The sequence below is a fragment of the Lampris incognitus genome, chromosome 3 (genome assembly GCF_029633865.1).
Source record: "Lampris incognitus isolate fLamInc1 chromosome 3, fLamInc1.hap2, whole genome shotgun sequence".
NCBI lineage: Eukaryota > Metazoa > Chordata > Actinopteri > Lampriformes > Lampridae > Lampris > Lampris incognitus.
The window spans coordinates 106,915,398-106,932,349 of NC_079213.1; the positions used below are offsets into that span (position 1 = coordinate 106,915,398).

Genomic DNA, 16,952 nt, shown 5'->3' on the forward strand with positions numbered 1-16,952 from the left:
GACCAAACTCTCTGAGGAATGTTTCCAGTACCTTGTTGAATCTATGCCACGAAGGATTAAGGCAGTTCTAGGGGCAAAAGGGGGTCCAACCCGGTACTAGCAAGGTGTACCTAATACAGTGGCCGGTGAGTGTAGGTTGATGACTAAAAGTAACACTCTGTCCAGATAGGACAAAATAAAGCAATGTTAATTCTATTCTTAATTTGTTTTGTTTTTTCTCGATAAGAGTACTGTTAAAGTACCAGATCGATAAGCAGTATCGGTAAGAGTAGTAGTACCGTTAAAAACTTAACAATACCCACCCTTACTAGTGTTATACTGCAACAACTCCACCCAGCTTCTCACAATTCTACCCAAAGAGTTTAGCTTGCTATCGCCAGCATGTCACCTTTCAACTTGCCTCATATTGTATTGGTCTAACACAGTGGACTTCATGCGTCACCTACATCACATGGGCTGCCTAGACCCCTGCCAAAATGTTTGTTTTTGAAGGGGGGCAATCAAAACAAAATTATCTGGCAATATGATGAGACATCAATTATCATAGTCAAGTGCAATCCAAATTAATCTACTACTACTACTGCTACTTTCAGCTGCTCCCGTTAGGGGTCGCCACAGCAGACCATCCGTTTCCATCCCTGCCTGTCCCCTGCATCTTCCTCTGTCACACCGGCCACCTGCATGTCCTCCCTCACCACATCCATAAACCTCCTCTTTGGCCTTCCTCTTTTCCACTTCCCTGGCAGCGCCACCTTCAGCATCCTTCTCCCAATATACCCAGCATCTCTCCTCCACACATGTCCAAACCATCTCAATCTTGCCTCTCTTGCTTTGTCTCCAAACCGTCCAACCTGAGCTGTTCCTCTAGTATACTCGTTCTTAATCCTATCCTTCTTCGTCACTCCCAATGAAAATCTTAGCATCTTCATTCAACTCTGCCACCTCCAGTGCCACCTCCCGTCTTTTCATCAGTGACACTGCCTCCAAACCAAATAACATAGCTGGTCTCACTACCATCTTATAAACCTTCCCTTTATCTCTTGCTATCTAAATTAATAATATTAATAATAATAAAACTTTTGGAAACGAAATTCATCTTTTTATAAGAGTGAAGTAATCTGTCTGGATCTCCCTTGTTTCAAGGTGGCTGACATTCGATTCTAGAACATTCCCTGATATAAGTAAAAACGCAATGGGAAATGAGGGAAAATGTCACACACTGCTGGCAGTGATTTCCACTCTATGAGGAAAATACGATTTTTAGATTGAACATGACATTCACTCACTTAGTGAGAAAAGCCAAGCATTTTATTCCACTCAGAATAATGTGGAGAGTCAGGTGGCAAACAGTTTAATTTTAATGGTGCAGCACATAGCTGAAGAGAAGCGAGGCCTAGCCAACTTACGTCATGACTTCTTTCAGAGACTCGATTGCCTTCTCCAGAGTCATCTTATCTGGGTTGTCATCGGAGGTGTGCTTTTTTATGTCTATAATCACAGGAGGAGGAGACAAGAGGTTACACCACATAATAAATGGATAAGAAATAGTGAGGAATGGATAAAAATTATGCAGGAGAAGGTGGAAAATGAGGAATTAAGACATAAGGAAGAGGTAAGCAGAAAGTCATTGAAAATCGGGATGGAGGAGAGGCATGAGGAACAGAGCAGGAAGAAGAGTGAAAAATGCAGTTGAGAGGCAAAGGAGACGTAACGCGGGAGGGAGGTATTAGAAAATGGAGGGAGCAAAGAAGGAAGACAGGAAGCAGGATGAGAAGAGGATAAGGAGAGCGATGGAGGGTGAGAGGGAAGACAGAAATAAGCACACATAAGATGCTCATTTATTTTGATATGTCAGGTCTGTTTGTGCATTGGTGTGCACAAGGTTAATGGCTATTTGTGCGCACCTCCGCCTCCTCAAAAGCAGAGGCTCCACAATTAAGAAGTGCATTTGTTGGAGGTCATGTTAAACAGTGTTGATAGTGTGTGTTACCGTTGAGTAAAAGGGCCACACTGGGCAGTCTCTGTACAGGTCTGATGAGCAGCTCCACTAGTGTCTGTCTGCCACACTCGGGTTTGGATTGGTTTATCTATAGATATACAGGAAAAAAAAAGGGGGGGGGGGTTTGTCAGGGAACAACAATGCTAACTAGCATGAGTAAGAGAGATGAAAAGGTGTAGGAAAAGAGGAACAGAGATCATAGATAACATACACAGTGAAGTGTCAACCTGCTGACACTACACATCAGATGATACTATAATCAAGTCTTCAAATGACCATTGATAACTGGCTAAAAGTTAATAAAAGTTAGCTCTGGCTAGTAATTCTGTCAGTTCTGCCACTTCTCTAGAAAACAAAACTGATTGGTCTGGGTACGATCCCTTAAAGCCACTTTGACAAAAATCGAAAAAAGGGGAATTGGTCAGTGCAGCAATTTTGAAAAAGTAAAGCATTGAGGTAGTTTAATTAGAACATTATCATTAGTATTATATTCCCCCCTTTTCACCCCAATTGTACTTGGCCAATTACCCCTCTCTTCTGAGCCATCCCGGTCACTGCTCCACCCCCTCTGACCGACCAGAGGAGGCGCTAGCGCAGTGACCACTACACACACTCACATCCGGCTTTCCACCTGCAGACATGGCCAATTGTGTCTGTAAGGACGCCAAACCAAGTCAGAGGGAACACGGGGATTCGAACCGGCGATCCCCATGTTGGTAGACAACAGAATAGCCTGCTACGCTACCTGGATGCCCCAGAACATTATTCTGATGCCTTGGTAACACTTCCACATTTAGAAGGACAAATGCCAACTGTGCCAATTGTCAATGCATTTGCAACAAAAAGATCACCGTTTCTCTCGCTCACACACACACACACACACGCACACACACTACCTTGAGAAAAGCGTGGAAGCGTGGCTTTTGTTTCTCACACCTCACAATGGTCTCCTTACTCATTTCGAAGAAGTTGACGAAGGGCGGGTAGGCCTTCACCAGATCTTTTGACTGGAAGCAGAGGAACAGAGCAGAATGTCACATGGTGGGGATTCTTCTGCAGTTGTTTTTTTCTGTATTTCTTTGCTGCACTCGTAACTTGAGTAGGTGGGTGCAGGGTGCCCATCCTCCCCACTCAGACATATATGTTCCGCCTGTATGTATCAGATCCTTTCTGTAATATTGTCAGAGACTTATAATAATCTCAGCCTGTCGGTGGCAAAAACAAGCACTTTTAGTGGACTTACTTTGATGGGCACACTTGCCCCAGCAGATTACATTCCAGCCCGTTTCGTGCCCGCCAGCTGAAGTGTTCTCACTCAGTACTGAGCTAATTCCAAAACAAATTCTGTCCCTATTAGTCATTTAGACAGCAAATGATGGGAAAAGAGGGCCCAGGTTAAAGAATACCAGAATTACCCTTTAACTACTGGATACATGGTCGTTTGTGGCTGTTCTACCGATCATAGTACTTTACTACCAATGCAATGTCCGTTTCTGGCCCAATGCAAGCTAGACTAACGCCAGATGCTGTCTGGCAGAGGTGATCATATTCCACTCATAATGCGCTTCTTGTGCTTTTACAACTTGGGTTAATATGCATTTTTCCTTATTCTGATTTTTTTTACCCCCCCCCCTTTTCTCTCCAATTGTATCTGGCCAATTACCCCACTCTTCCGAGCCATCCCCATCTCTTCCCCACCCCCTCTGCCGATCCGGGGAGGGCTGCAGACTACCACATGCCTCCTCCGATACACGTGGAGTCGCCTGCCACGTCTTCTCACCTGACAGTGAGGAGTTTTGCCAGAGGGATGTAGCGCATGGGAGGATCACGCTATTCCCCCCAGTTCTCCCTCCCCCGCGACCGACCAGAGGAGGCGCTACTGCAGCGACCAGGACACATACCCACACCCAGCTTCCCACCCACAGACATGGCAAATTGTGTCTGTAGAGACACCTGACCAAGCCGGCTACAACACGGGGATTCAAACTGGCAATCCCCGTGTTGGTAGGCAATAGAATAGACCACCACGCCACCCATTTTATTCTGATTATTAAATGTGGATATAGACTGCATAATACCAGGGATTAAAGGCATGTTCCCCCTCACATTTTTGGCAGTCAAATTCTGTGATTTCTCCATGGCTACTTCATGATTTATTTAAACATTGAAATATTATTCAAACACCAATATTTTTCTAGTTTTTAAGTCAATTGCTGTTTTCACTCAAGCCCCAAAGTGGCTCTTTAAAACTTTATCCAGGCCATGACCTCAGTGATGTTACATATGGTGACATCATTAAAGTGACTGAGCAGAGGCTCTAGAGAATCTTGGGAGAGGAGGGAACTTGGGGCGTCAGAAAATGTGGAATTTTGTCACTATATGTTCACAGAAAAATGGACAAATTACAAGCTCACTGGTTGGACACAAAACTCTTTGCTGAACCAGAAGCAAACTTTGAAAATAAATTCTGACTATTACAAACTTTTTAAAACTACTTTTTCATAACCTCGTCATGACTTTTCCAGGCTTGCGGGAACCCTAAAAATTACGTATTGATGAACTCATCCACCAACTAGCATGTGTTAAAAAGTAAGTCCATGTAACTTTTAAATGAAAAAAATAGCACATTCTTTCTCATACAAATAAAAAATCAAATTTACCAGCAATAAAACACACCCATCTTCCATTCAATAGACTCAGGGATTTTGCCAATATATACTTAATTGGTCTTGTACGACCAGTTGAGGGAAATTAAAGCTGAAATTATTGCCGCACTGGAAGTGACGTCAACACAGAACAGGAAGTAAAGCTACATTGCAGAAGACAGGACAGAAGACAAAGCAAAGGCAAAAATGTCAGGCAAAGCTTCAGAAAAATCAGTTTTGGCAGACTCTTCGACTGTAAAGAATAGTTAGATCAGAGGAAAGACAACGGGTCAAAAGAGAAAGTAATAAATGCCACAATAAGATGAGGATAGCCATCATTGCAGCACTTGCATAGCGCTGCAATGAGGATTCAATTCCCCGTCAGTTTGCCTAATGGTGACATCACTAAAGTGACTAAGCAGAAGCTCAAGAGAATCTTGAGAAAGGAAGGGAACTTGGGGCCTCAGTTCAGCTTAAGTTACATAAACTCGCTTTAAGACTCAATAGTCTTAAAATAATGTATGGCACTTACTCATCTAATTAATAAAATATACAAAGCGAGAGATAGAAAGGAAAACACTATAAGCAGTGTTGTTTTTTTTTTAAACATATCTAAAGCATTTGACACAGTCAATTACCATATTCTTCTTCAGAAGCTTTCACATCTTGGAGTTAGAAACAATACACTCCTCTGTTTCACCAGTTACCTTAAAGTTAGACAAGAGTTTGTGTCCTATAATGGAACCAATTTCTTCCCATACTCTGTGGTGTACAACAAGGCTCAATTCTTGGGGCCTTATTATTTTTATGACCGCCCTAATGTTTCAGACAAGCTGTCTAAAATTTTATTTGCAGATGACACAAGTGTCTTCTATTCACATACAAATCTTGACATCATCATTAAAGTGTTAAATGTAGAACTTAATAAGCTGTCTATTTGGTTTAAGTCCAACAAACTATCACTTAACATTAAAAAAAACAAGCTTCATCTTTTTCGGCCTTAAATAGGGATTTTTAACGCCTCATCTAAAATTGTAATTGATAACATCCCCATAACTAATGTGTGTGCTACGCGATTCCTTGGCATTCTTCTTGATGAATCCTTATCTTGGAAACCGCATACAAGGTCCATAACCACAAAATTAGCCAAGAGTATTGGTATACTAGGCAAAACCCATCACTTGATCAACTCTGAGATAGTCACTACGTCAGCGGTGGCTAATCATGTGCCATGGTTAGGTGCCAGGTTTTCATTCCATCTCGACTCCACACCAGGTGATTTCACTGACACATTCTTCCTCTTTGGCTGAAGGGTTGCTAATCAGTGAAATCACCTGTCGCACCTCTCCCTTCCCCATTGGATGTTTTGCACGTGATGTACATGACGAGGCAATAAATGGCATGTTCTTTCCCGTGTAGCTTTATTGACAGCTGCTGATTGCTTACGGCATGAAACAGGCTTGTACTTCTCATAAAGAATTTACTTGACTAACTTGATTATATATATCAAAATTAATGTAGGAAAAAACTTTTAATACATGGCAGTACAAGTTTGTTTCATGCGCCGCGTACTCATCAGCTGCTAATGTTTTTAAGTTTTTTTTCCTACATCAATATTGATATTTCGCTCCTCATTTGTTGAGCACTTTTATCAACACCATTGACGGTTTCCGAAAGGAAAAAAAACACTATATAGTTTGTACATATATATATATATATATATATATATATATGTGTGTGTGTGTGTGTGTTAAAAAAAACTGGTTGGTTAAACCCAGCTGTAGACTCAGAAGTCAGTCTCTAAAAGCTTCGCTCAACTAGAGACTGAGGACAATCTCCCAGCTTTGGTTGTTAAAACTGAGTGGAAACAATGACAGTTAAAAAAAAAACTTAAAAAACCTGCACTGCAGAACCAATCCAAAGTCTTAAGGGCGACCCTTCATATTGGGACGGTGACATGCAGAAGTCATGTGCTTGTAAACACCGTTGTACCAGCAACACATGCATTATAGGATGGCTCAGCCATAGCCACTCCTTCGAAGTTTGTTTTTTTGTCACGTTTGCAGCAAAATATATTCATCGTTTAAACACAAAATCAATCTTAACGTTGCTCAGGACATCCATTTTCAATGTTTTAATAAGCTCTCCATGTTACAAAGTGACTCGCTGTATGTTTCACTACGGAGGAGGATGGGGGTACAGCATCATTTCTGGTAAGGCGTGTCCTAGATTTCCAAAGCAGTCGGCGTAGGTTTATTAGTGGCTGTTCTCGCCACTGTTGTAGCAACTATCTGTCATTTACAAGTCCCCAGACAATCGTAGGCAGAGATCTTCGATTGTCTGGTATCGCGAGACTACACTCATTAGTACACATTTAATCTAAAAATCTCAATTGAGAAAAAGGTCACCAATCCATCAGCAATGTTTTAAAGATAAATGAGACAACAAAATCATAAGGGTACAGATGTTTATGCAAAACAGGCGAGGTTATGAGATATTCACATTTCATTCTAAATTATACAGGAGTTGCTCTCTGTTGAAGAATACAGTTGGTTGAAAGGTATTCTACTGGCGATGCTATTCATTATATCAAGAGCATTCGATCCACAAAAGGCGCTTTGTCCACCATTTACATATGCTCAGGATATTACATCTGGAGGTCTCCCCACACTTAAAACTTTATTTTAGTGCTGTACTAAACCCAGTAATATACTAATGGTTCCCGTTGGGGACACACTACACAACTTTAAATGTGTTATGTTTAATTTCAGATTTTTTGGAAGCATACTTATTAGCAGATGCCAGCAGGGGTTGCTGAGCGGCAGTGAATGAAACAAATTTAATGACAATTGTGTACAGGGAAAAAAAAATGTTATACATCACAAACTATTGAATCCCTAAGGCATAAGAAATTGTTTATACTACTAGAAATTGTGAAGTGTACTCACATATTTAAGGATGATGCCTCCAACACTCTTGTCTTCTGACCAGTCTGTGAGAAGGTCCTCAAGATCGCCCTGATGCAGAAAAAGAAAAGACTGCCAAATTAACACCAGATATACAATAAAGATTACACTACCACACAGCACGCAAACATGTACGTCTTATGTGACAGCTCTGTTTGCACCTCATTCAATCAAACTGGAGGTTTTCCCAATTCCATTTTATGGGATGTAAATTAAGTGTGATTCAGAGAGCCGAAAATGAAACAAAAGTTTGATCGAAGAAGTTTTTCGGAATAGAAATTGGCTAACCAATATGATCTACACAGAAGAAAGATAAGTCCAGCTACAACAAAAAGAAAAAGTATTCCTACAAGCTGTCCAGATGAGTATGTCTAGAGAAAATATCTAAGCATACACTTTCAAGCTAGAAAGCAGGGCTCGAAACTAACGGCATCCTGGGAATGATAGAAAATGCGTTTGGGACAAACAGATTTTTCCTGGGACGCTTCCGAAACAAAAGAGATTTTATCTATCTTTTTTTATCTATTTATTCATTTATTTTAAACTTAGCAAATGACAAACTGAACTGAGCACTGACTACAATGGATCACATTAAGCTGAATCAGTTCATCTGGACACAACACTTAGTGGGATGAACCGATTCAACTTTCTGTGATTTCCTTACCTCGATTATTGAGCAGCATCAAGACACGACTACAATGGAGCACGTCTTCTCATGCTGTTACTATAGTTACCATCACTGGCTGGCTACTCAGTGTGAGACAAGAAATGCACCCGTGGTACTGGTCCATCTATCGCCTCAGTCACAAACGGCTTGCTGGCAGGACCTCGCAAATGTGTTGCTCTGGTTAAACAAAGCACAGACCGAGCACCAAGAGGACACTGCATCGCCTTCATCAAACCCGAGTAGGCCTACAAACACCGAGTCTAAGATAAGGACAAATTTATTCATTCCGTCCATTAACCAAACTGCTTATCCTGCTCTCAGGGTCGCTGGAGCCTATCCCAGCAGTCATTGGGCGGCAGGTGGGGAGACACCCTGGACAGGCCACCAGGCCATCACAGGGCCAAATACGAATATAATGAAAATATAAAGACACAGAGTGTAACTCATAAACATCAACACTAAATATTCAAATTACTAAGTATTACCAAATATGAACAATAAGGAGACATTTGGCTCCTACACCTTTATCTAATTTAATTTTTTAGTAATTTTTTAAGCCCTTCATGTATTTTTCCACCTTTAATTTTGACCTGCTTATTGCCATCTCCTGGACTGCAACCATCCAAAAACCATCTCCTAGGCCAGGGCTTCTCAAAGTCGGGACCTTTGTCCGCATCTGAACTGAACAGCAAGTCAATCTGAACCTGGCCCATACCTCATGTTATGAATACAATGTTATGTAACACTTTCTATTTTATGTGTCGTTGCTGCCAAGTTCACGCATCAATGTTACACGAGAGAATTTGCTTTGGGGGTGACGCGAAGCTTTTATTGCACTTACAGTAATGTAATGAGTGTAGCTGTCGTCAACTCAAGTAATACTATCTTCACTTCACCTGGTTCACTGTCTCTCTGCTCTGCTCCATGTATGTGTGTGTGTAGGACAAATTTAAATGGATGTATTTTTTTTATCAGTCATTGGATTGAAACAGCCTAGCCAACTGCTTACTACTAGCTAGCTAACCAGTCAGACGCTCTGATTAATAGCAGATGGGTCACAGGTGGTGAAATAATACATTGTTAATGAGGAAAATGTTAATTATGTTATCTAAAATGTAAGCATAGCAGAAAGCAGTTTTTGGCGAGAAACTTGAATAAACACAGTTTTTTGAAGGCAAAATTTGCTGCTGTTTTCACAGAAATATAAAAAAGATATCCATCCATTATCCAAACCGCTTATTCTGCTGTCAGGGTTGCAGGGATGCAGGAGCCTATCCCAGCAGTCACTGGGCGGCAGGTGGGGAGACACCCTGGACAGGCCACCAGGCCATCACAGGGCCGACACACTTCTTGTCAAAAATATTACTTAGGGGCTTTACTTCATCTTTTTCAGCTGTACTTGTGGTTTGGCTCTTTACAAGTTGTAGAGTAGCTTCTGTTTGTGTCTAATTAAGGCTAACATGGATTCCTGCTTCCATACAAAGATCTTGGTTTGGTAAATGTCCATCCTTTCCCTGTGTCACAGTTTTGTTTTTGTTTTTTTCATAAAAATTAAGTTGACACAGAATTTAGCTTCTTCCCGAACTGCTGCAATAAGACTTACTATATTTTTAGAACCGCAAGCAATGTTTTGGCTTGATTAATTTTTACTCGCATAAGCATTACATTTCGTCTTCCTGAAACTCGACTTAAAAGTCAAATTTAAAAGCTACACTCTTCATTAGAAAGGACCTGCCAGTCAGGTGTCGGTAGTTCTCTTAAGCAAACTGTTAACTTTATATGTTTGCTGGTAGAATGCCCTGACCACTCCCTGTCGAGCTCTCGGCGCCATCTTGACCTGACTGTCATGATGATACATGCCAGCAGTTTTGTTCACGTACCTCTGAAATGCCCAACTGGTCGACGTTTATCCACCCTGGCAGTGCATAAAACTCTTCTCATCAGACTTTTACAGTTCAGTTAGCTGCTATAGCTAAATCAAAGCTGGTGACTTTAATGGGGCAATGTAGGCGATATAAAATCTATTAGAGTGGGAATTATAAGCTGTTAAACATCCGAACATGAACTCTAAGCAGTTTATAAGACATAAAACTACTAATGTCAAGATTTTTTTTCCATCAAATCAATTATTTAAATAAAAATACAATCATGTATTTCCTAATCAATTGAATAGTGAGTTTTTATGCAAATAATCACTATAGACAACAAAAACAAAGTAAAAAGACAACATTTAGAAATTGGGACGGTTTACACTGACTTTGGGACGGTTCAATTTGGGCCGGTTCCAAGTCGGTGGTGAAAAAAGTTCGTCGAGAGCCCTGCTAGGAAGTCTTCCAATATTTTACTTTACTAGTTGAACACTGTGCTTGTTAGTATAAATCGACACGAGCACCACTACCATTAACAAGTCAGCTTATAGCCTAGTGCAGTTTGCAACTAACAACAGATAAATTCTGGATATTTTGGTTGACTTTTGAGGTTAAGCATGCAGCAAACAAATCTCTTTGTTTCACTCAGGGCTGTTCTTCATCAGCAATATCAATAGTTTGAAAAACTTACACATAGTAAAATAACCCATCATCGTCAACAGTTAACCAAGGATCATTCAAGGACATCAGAGGGCCTGGGATTGGTCAGCGGCCCAGTGTCTGGGAAGCATTGTTTGCTGCTTTACAGAATGAAAAAGTGAAAAATTGCCGGGGCCACGCTACCTTTATCCTTGTGTGAACTTCATAGATGTCTGGGATGCTGCCAAATATGGTTTTCATTTCCTCTTGGGCTAGGATAGGTCCACCAACCTGCCCCTCTTTCTCTAATGGGAGCTTGAAAAGCTAAAGGCAGAACAAAAACACACAAAAAAAGAAAAACATGAGGGCTTTTCAAAACAAAATAAATATAGAAAGATCATCATGTTAAAGTTAAGGGTTCAAGCACGCTTAGTACAACATACCATACTGTATGCACACTTATATTAACCCTAAAACCAAATGAGAGACAATACAAATGCTGGTGTTTTAGGGCCAACATAAATATCTTGTCCATTACACTAAAACATAATCATATCCAATAACATACCATGTATAGAGTTGCCGTGAGTGACTGCGGGTTCGTGCAATCGTCCAACAAGATCTTAATAGCTTTTCAGAACCATGAAGTAACCACTATGATACTCAGTCCAGCTTTGGTGGGAAACTAAATTCACAACCCCTAACTATAGGGGCTCTCTCTTGACAAACTTTGCTACATGCTATAGCAACCACTGTGGTAAGGTTGCTAATTAGCGATCTCCTTTGGTATTTCTCCTTATGCATTTTTTATTATCGTGTTTGTGCACTTATTTGAGACTACCGCCGAGGTAGTACGCATGTAATGGCAACTATTGGCATAAAAGTGCTGCAGATGGTAGCACTGTACTGCCTTATTCTGGGCACTGAATAAACAAACGACTGAAATCTTAGTAAATCTATGCAATTTTTGAAAAGGCCAAAACCAAGGAGTGAGATACCTCACTCAATCAAGCGTTTTAAGTATCTAATGAGCAGTGGTGAGGATGCCCCCAGTGGATGGCTGGGGAGAAAACAGCACTAAGAAATAGACCAAGAGTGGGCAGTTTAAGAATTATGAACGCTGCTATTTTAAGAAATAGCCCTTGAATGTTTTTTGTCTTCATAAGAAATTAAAAAGACCATCAGATGGCTGCAATATCAAAAAGCCAAGTGACTGCACTACTGGCCAACATGGTAAGAATATAGGCAGTGCATGTCTAAATCTATGGCTGGTCAAAATAGGTCTACGGTTTGTTTTTTTTTGTAAATGCCAGACTTTTTGAACTCAAAGGATTGCGTTCAGGTGAATGTTAATAGCAGCATGTGGTGAGTTAACCTTTTGGTTCAAGGAACTCATAATGAGAGAGCAGCCCACCGCACCGAGGGTCTGCCAAGGTTGCAGGCTGCTGGCCTTTTATCGTCTCAAAGTTAAATTAAAGAACTGTCTGTGAGCGAGTACAAGCAACTGTTGATGCCGTGCGAACACGGTGGCAGACAGGAATAAGAAAACCAACAAAAATAATAGCCAAGATGGAGATGAGAAGGAAAAAAAAAAAAAAAAGGAAGCGGCATAACCAAGAAAAAAAAAACTTTGTAAATAGTAAATATGCAGGTAGAAAGAGAGGAACATTTTAAAGACTGCAAGAGAGAATGAAGCGAAAAAGCACGAAAACGAAGCAAATGGTGAAAAGGTTTTGCTGGGGAGAAGTGAGAAGATGGTAAGGCAGGTCATTTTCTCCATCACTGGTCAGCTGTCTGACTCACCGCTGGGACCTGCTGATAAGACCAGGAGACTGTGTGCTCACGTGCATTCATACTCTCTTACACACACACACACACACACACACACACACACACACACACACACACACACGATCGTACGTACACACTTCTAAATGACTGTGGCTTAACCTGACATTCCGTTGTCAGGGGCAACCAACCAGCCGACTTGTGAGGGAGTGGCAAGAATGTTAACCAAACACACATGCACACACACACACACACACACACACACACACACACACACACACACACACACACACACACAAGCTCCTACCTGTAGTATGGTAGTCAAAATGTCGACATAGTTGCTTTCGGTTTGATAAAGCTCCTTGGAGACCTGCCACCTGGCAGACTGCTTGGACAGCACCGGAGTTGAACTCTTGGATGGCCTGGAACTCTCTGGAGAGACGAGGAAAGGACAGATGGAGACTGAGACAAGGAGAAAGACGGTTAACACTGCGTTGAGGCACCGTTACACACAGAGGCAATAATGATGACAATTTGCAACGTGGATACATTATGTTCCCATTATGTATGTTCATACCTACTGAATGCAATAACACCCACACAAACTATCTCCATATATTTTGTGCTATAGTGTCTGTCATACCCTCTTGAGTATTCAGAATTACACCTTTAGACAGTTACATTCGTTCAGAAGGGGATCCAGAACCTTTTTGATACAACATACAAAGAAGTGAAATGTGATGTAAAATGTGTGGGCCGCAGGTCAGAAGATTATGAATGGATCTGGATTCTTCAGAACAAATAGACATTAGTTTATCAGAAGTGCTTCTCCCCCACTTCTATACATTTTTAAACTCATAGTTGTCAGAGGCAAAAAAATCTCAATATAGTCAATGTTAATCATTTTGACAGATATTCTGAGCACTTCTGTGTAATAATATTTCATCCGTTACAAAAAGTAGAGGTAAATTCAAGACTCTGAAAGGCTAGAAGAGGAGACTGTTAAATGAAGATATGTTCACATTTTATTAGGGCTGGGCAATATAGACCAAAAATCATAACTCGGTATTTTTAGGATACACGATATACATGTCGATATTTTCTACTAAGTAGGCTAAATGTTCAGTTTTAAGTCACAGCCACATGGGAGATGTCACAAGCACTTTTATCAAAACAGACTGTGATGAAAATAAAATGCAAAGACAGGGTTTTCCTTCCCTGTTTGAAAATACACAGGTGCGCATTGTCAACATGTAAATGAAAAATTATATAAAACAGCCTAAGCCTATCTCTGAGATTGCTGCTTCGGTTGTTTTCAGCAGCAATAAGGTTAAAACAGAGTACAATTCAGTGCGAAATGAGTCACATTTGCGAGCTGGTCGGTAAGGTTCTGTCTGACCTCAGTGTACATTTCTGGCAGTGCTTCTCTAGCAAAGTAGTTGCGACTGGTATCTTGGGTCAGTGGTTTTTAGCAGCTTTTTAGACCTTCTTGTTCCTGTTGCAACAAGGACCATATCTTTAGGCCTTGTTGTTCCACTGTTGCAACAACGAACATATCTTCAGCAATGTGTTAGGCCACCACCTTGGTATATCGTGCCACCTGGCACTTTTCATAAGGCGCACCACAGGTAAATGAAGCTTGCAATGTGCTCTGTTTTGGAGTGAAGACTTTTCGGGCTGTGAAGCCTTCACAGCCGGAGTTGCAGCAGCAGCACGAAGTTTAACACACTCTTCGTACTGCACTTTATGGTGCTGTTGTAAATGGTGGAAGAGATCTGAAGTGCAGCCACTTTTGGATGCAACCTGTTTATGACGTCCTTTACAGATGACATGGTTTTGCTGCTCATCTCATCTTTTGAATCCGAACCATCTCGAAATAATTGAACCATTGTTTTTCTTTTTATAGACCAGGTTTTCTTTGGCAGTAGTGATGTGTCGGTCGCGAACGAGTCAGCTCTATGAGCTGACTCCTTTAAGTGAACAATGGGAGCCGGCTCCCGGATGGGAGCTGGCTCCTGTCTGAGAGCCAATTTGTTTTGTTTTTTTTCCTCTTGTTTTTTTGCAAAGTAATACCAGACAGAATAATAGGATGCTCCTATAAGGTATTTGTTAAATACGATCCAGAAATGTCTGACTTTGGTAATAACATTAAGAGCCAAGCATGGTGAGACTTTTGTATGTTGCATGGGTTGCCAACATACAAAACAGCTCAATATAAATTAAACGTTTAACATGCATATGGAATAGTGTTTGATGTTTTTACATTTAAAGTTTTTATACCAAACAATTTGAAATTATGGTATTCTAGAACTTATGAGGTTTATCATAATTAAATTGAATAATTCAAGTGATATATGCACACACATGCCAATCATAGTTCAAAATATTGCTAAATGTGGCTGAATTATAAAAGCCAGAAGTAGTACTAAATGAAGAGCCGCTTGGGAGCTGAAAGAGACAGCTGTCATTGCTGAGATGAGCCAAATGATCTGGTTGACTAAAGAGCCGGAATTCCCATCACTATTTGTCAGTGTGGACTGGTGGCCTTGTTTTTTTTCCTCACCCGTATTTCGCAAAGACCCCCCCCCCACCACCACAACCACCACTCTACATCCGATTGGCTAGCACTCGTTGCCTCCGTTGGTTAGGTTGGTTAAGGTTAGGATTTGCCAGTCAGGGAAGAGCAGGGTCGGGTCTTCCCGGAATGCAGATAAAAGGTCAACAAACAAAATCAGAAATAGAATCGTATTTATTGCCAAGTGCAAGAACATACAAGAATTTTGTCTTGGTATGTTGGTGCAAGAGGGAAATGTTAACAGTAAATAATAAAGATAAAAGTTAAAAAGAATAGTAAACAAAGTACATATACAAGATAAAGTAAAATGAAAATGAAAATAAAAGTAAGGTGCAATAAACACCGGTTCAGAGTTGAAACACGAGAAACTATGTGGCAGCCCCAGATGCCCGGCACTGGGTGGCAAGAGCTGTATTTACAAAAGGTTAAGAGGTTTTTGAGAGGTTATTTAGAGAATAAAAGTTATTTACAGGGTAGTGCAGGTTTTATGCAAGGTCCATATACAGCAGGGGTGCCCACTACGTCGATCCGACCAGTAGATCGCGAAGGCAGTGCTGGTAGATCTCCATGACATTCGAAAAAACTTTTTTTTTTCCAAGACATTAGCCTATCATCTGTCCTCCATTTGGCATTTGCCTTTTGATTGACGTAAAGGACGGCCAGTCTGCTGTTGCCTAAAACCAAAGATTCTAGAGCGGAACCTAAAACTTTGTTACATTAGGTTACCATAACAACCAGAGCCCTTCTCTAACGTACCTTGAAGTTCACATGCCCACAACGTGAGCTAACGCAGAACTGCATCGAGCTAGCTAGTTCAACTCTCAAAAAAGAACTCTACAAAAAAGTGAAACAGAACAAAAATGAGTGGGGGAGCCGGACCTAGCAAGAAACAAAAAACGTACTGTAGCGAACTGCTGCGGCCGGGAAGCGAACTTGTATCGCCCACACCGCAGGAGACATCGCTAACCGCTCGACTAAAGGGTCAGACCCGCCAGCCAGTGGCCAGCGTGTCATTTTACAGTACCATTTCCATGTGGAATGGGAGGAGGACTTTTTTTCACCATGTCTTATTCCAAATGCGTTTGTCTCATCTGTCAGTCTAGCATTGCTATCCCAAAAAAAGGAAATGTGGAGAGGCACTTTCGAACTGTTCATAAAAACTATGACAATGACTTCCCTCCGAAAAGCGAGCTGAGAAAGAGAAAGGTGAGGGAACTAAAATCGCAGTTAATCGTGCAGCAGTCACTTTTCCCGCAGCTGCATTCAAAGGCAAAGGCAGCCACCGAAGCATCTTTACGGGTGAGTCACTCCATCATTAAGCATAAGAAAGCCTTCCAAGGTGGAGAGATGATGAAAGAGGCCTTCCTTGAGGCAGCAGATTCGTTGTTTCGGGACTTTAAAAACAAATCAGAAATAATATCTTCAATCAAAGCTCTCCAGTTATCAAGAGATTCCGTCACAAGGCGCTGTGAAGTGATGGGCGGTGATTTGACACAGCAGCTTTGGAGGGACATCGTGGACTGTGAGTGTTTCTCGCTACAATTGGACAAGTCTACGGACATAAGTGATACGGCCCAATTGTGCATTTTCATTCGCATGGTGTTTCAAGATATGACCACAAAAGAGGAGCTGTTAACAATACTAGCCATGAAGGAACACACGCGGGGAGAGGACATTTTTCAAATCTTCAAAAACTTTGTGGATAAAATCCAGCTCCCAGTGTGTAAACTGGTGTCAAACACCACGGATGGTGCGCCTGCTATGGTGGGCCACTCTAATGGATTTATTGCCAAGCGCAGGGAGGA

The 16,952-nt window shown here is 41.2% G+C and overlaps 1 protein-coding gene across 1 annotated transcript in view; it reads right to left on the bottom strand.

Annotated features, from left to right (window-relative positions):
• ect2 (epithelial cell transforming 2) overlaps positions 1–16,952 on the bottom strand; it is a 77,371-nt gene that overhangs the window by 23,706 nt on the left and 36,713 nt on the right. The window contains exons 12-17 of the mRNA XM_056277541.1: positions 12,880–13,004; positions 10,989–11,108; positions 7,593–7,661; positions 2,896–3,006; positions 1,991–2,087; positions 1,407–1,488 (exon numbers count right to left, since the gene is read on the bottom strand). Coding sequence (XP_056133516.1) covers positions 1,407–1,488; positions 1,991–2,087; positions 2,896–3,006; positions 7,593–7,661; positions 10,989–11,108; positions 12,880–13,004 — 604 coding nt within the window. The remainder of the gene's footprint in view (positions 1–1,406; positions 1,489–1,990; positions 2,088–2,895; positions 3,007–7,592; positions 7,662–10,988; positions 11,109–12,879; positions 13,005–16,952) is intronic.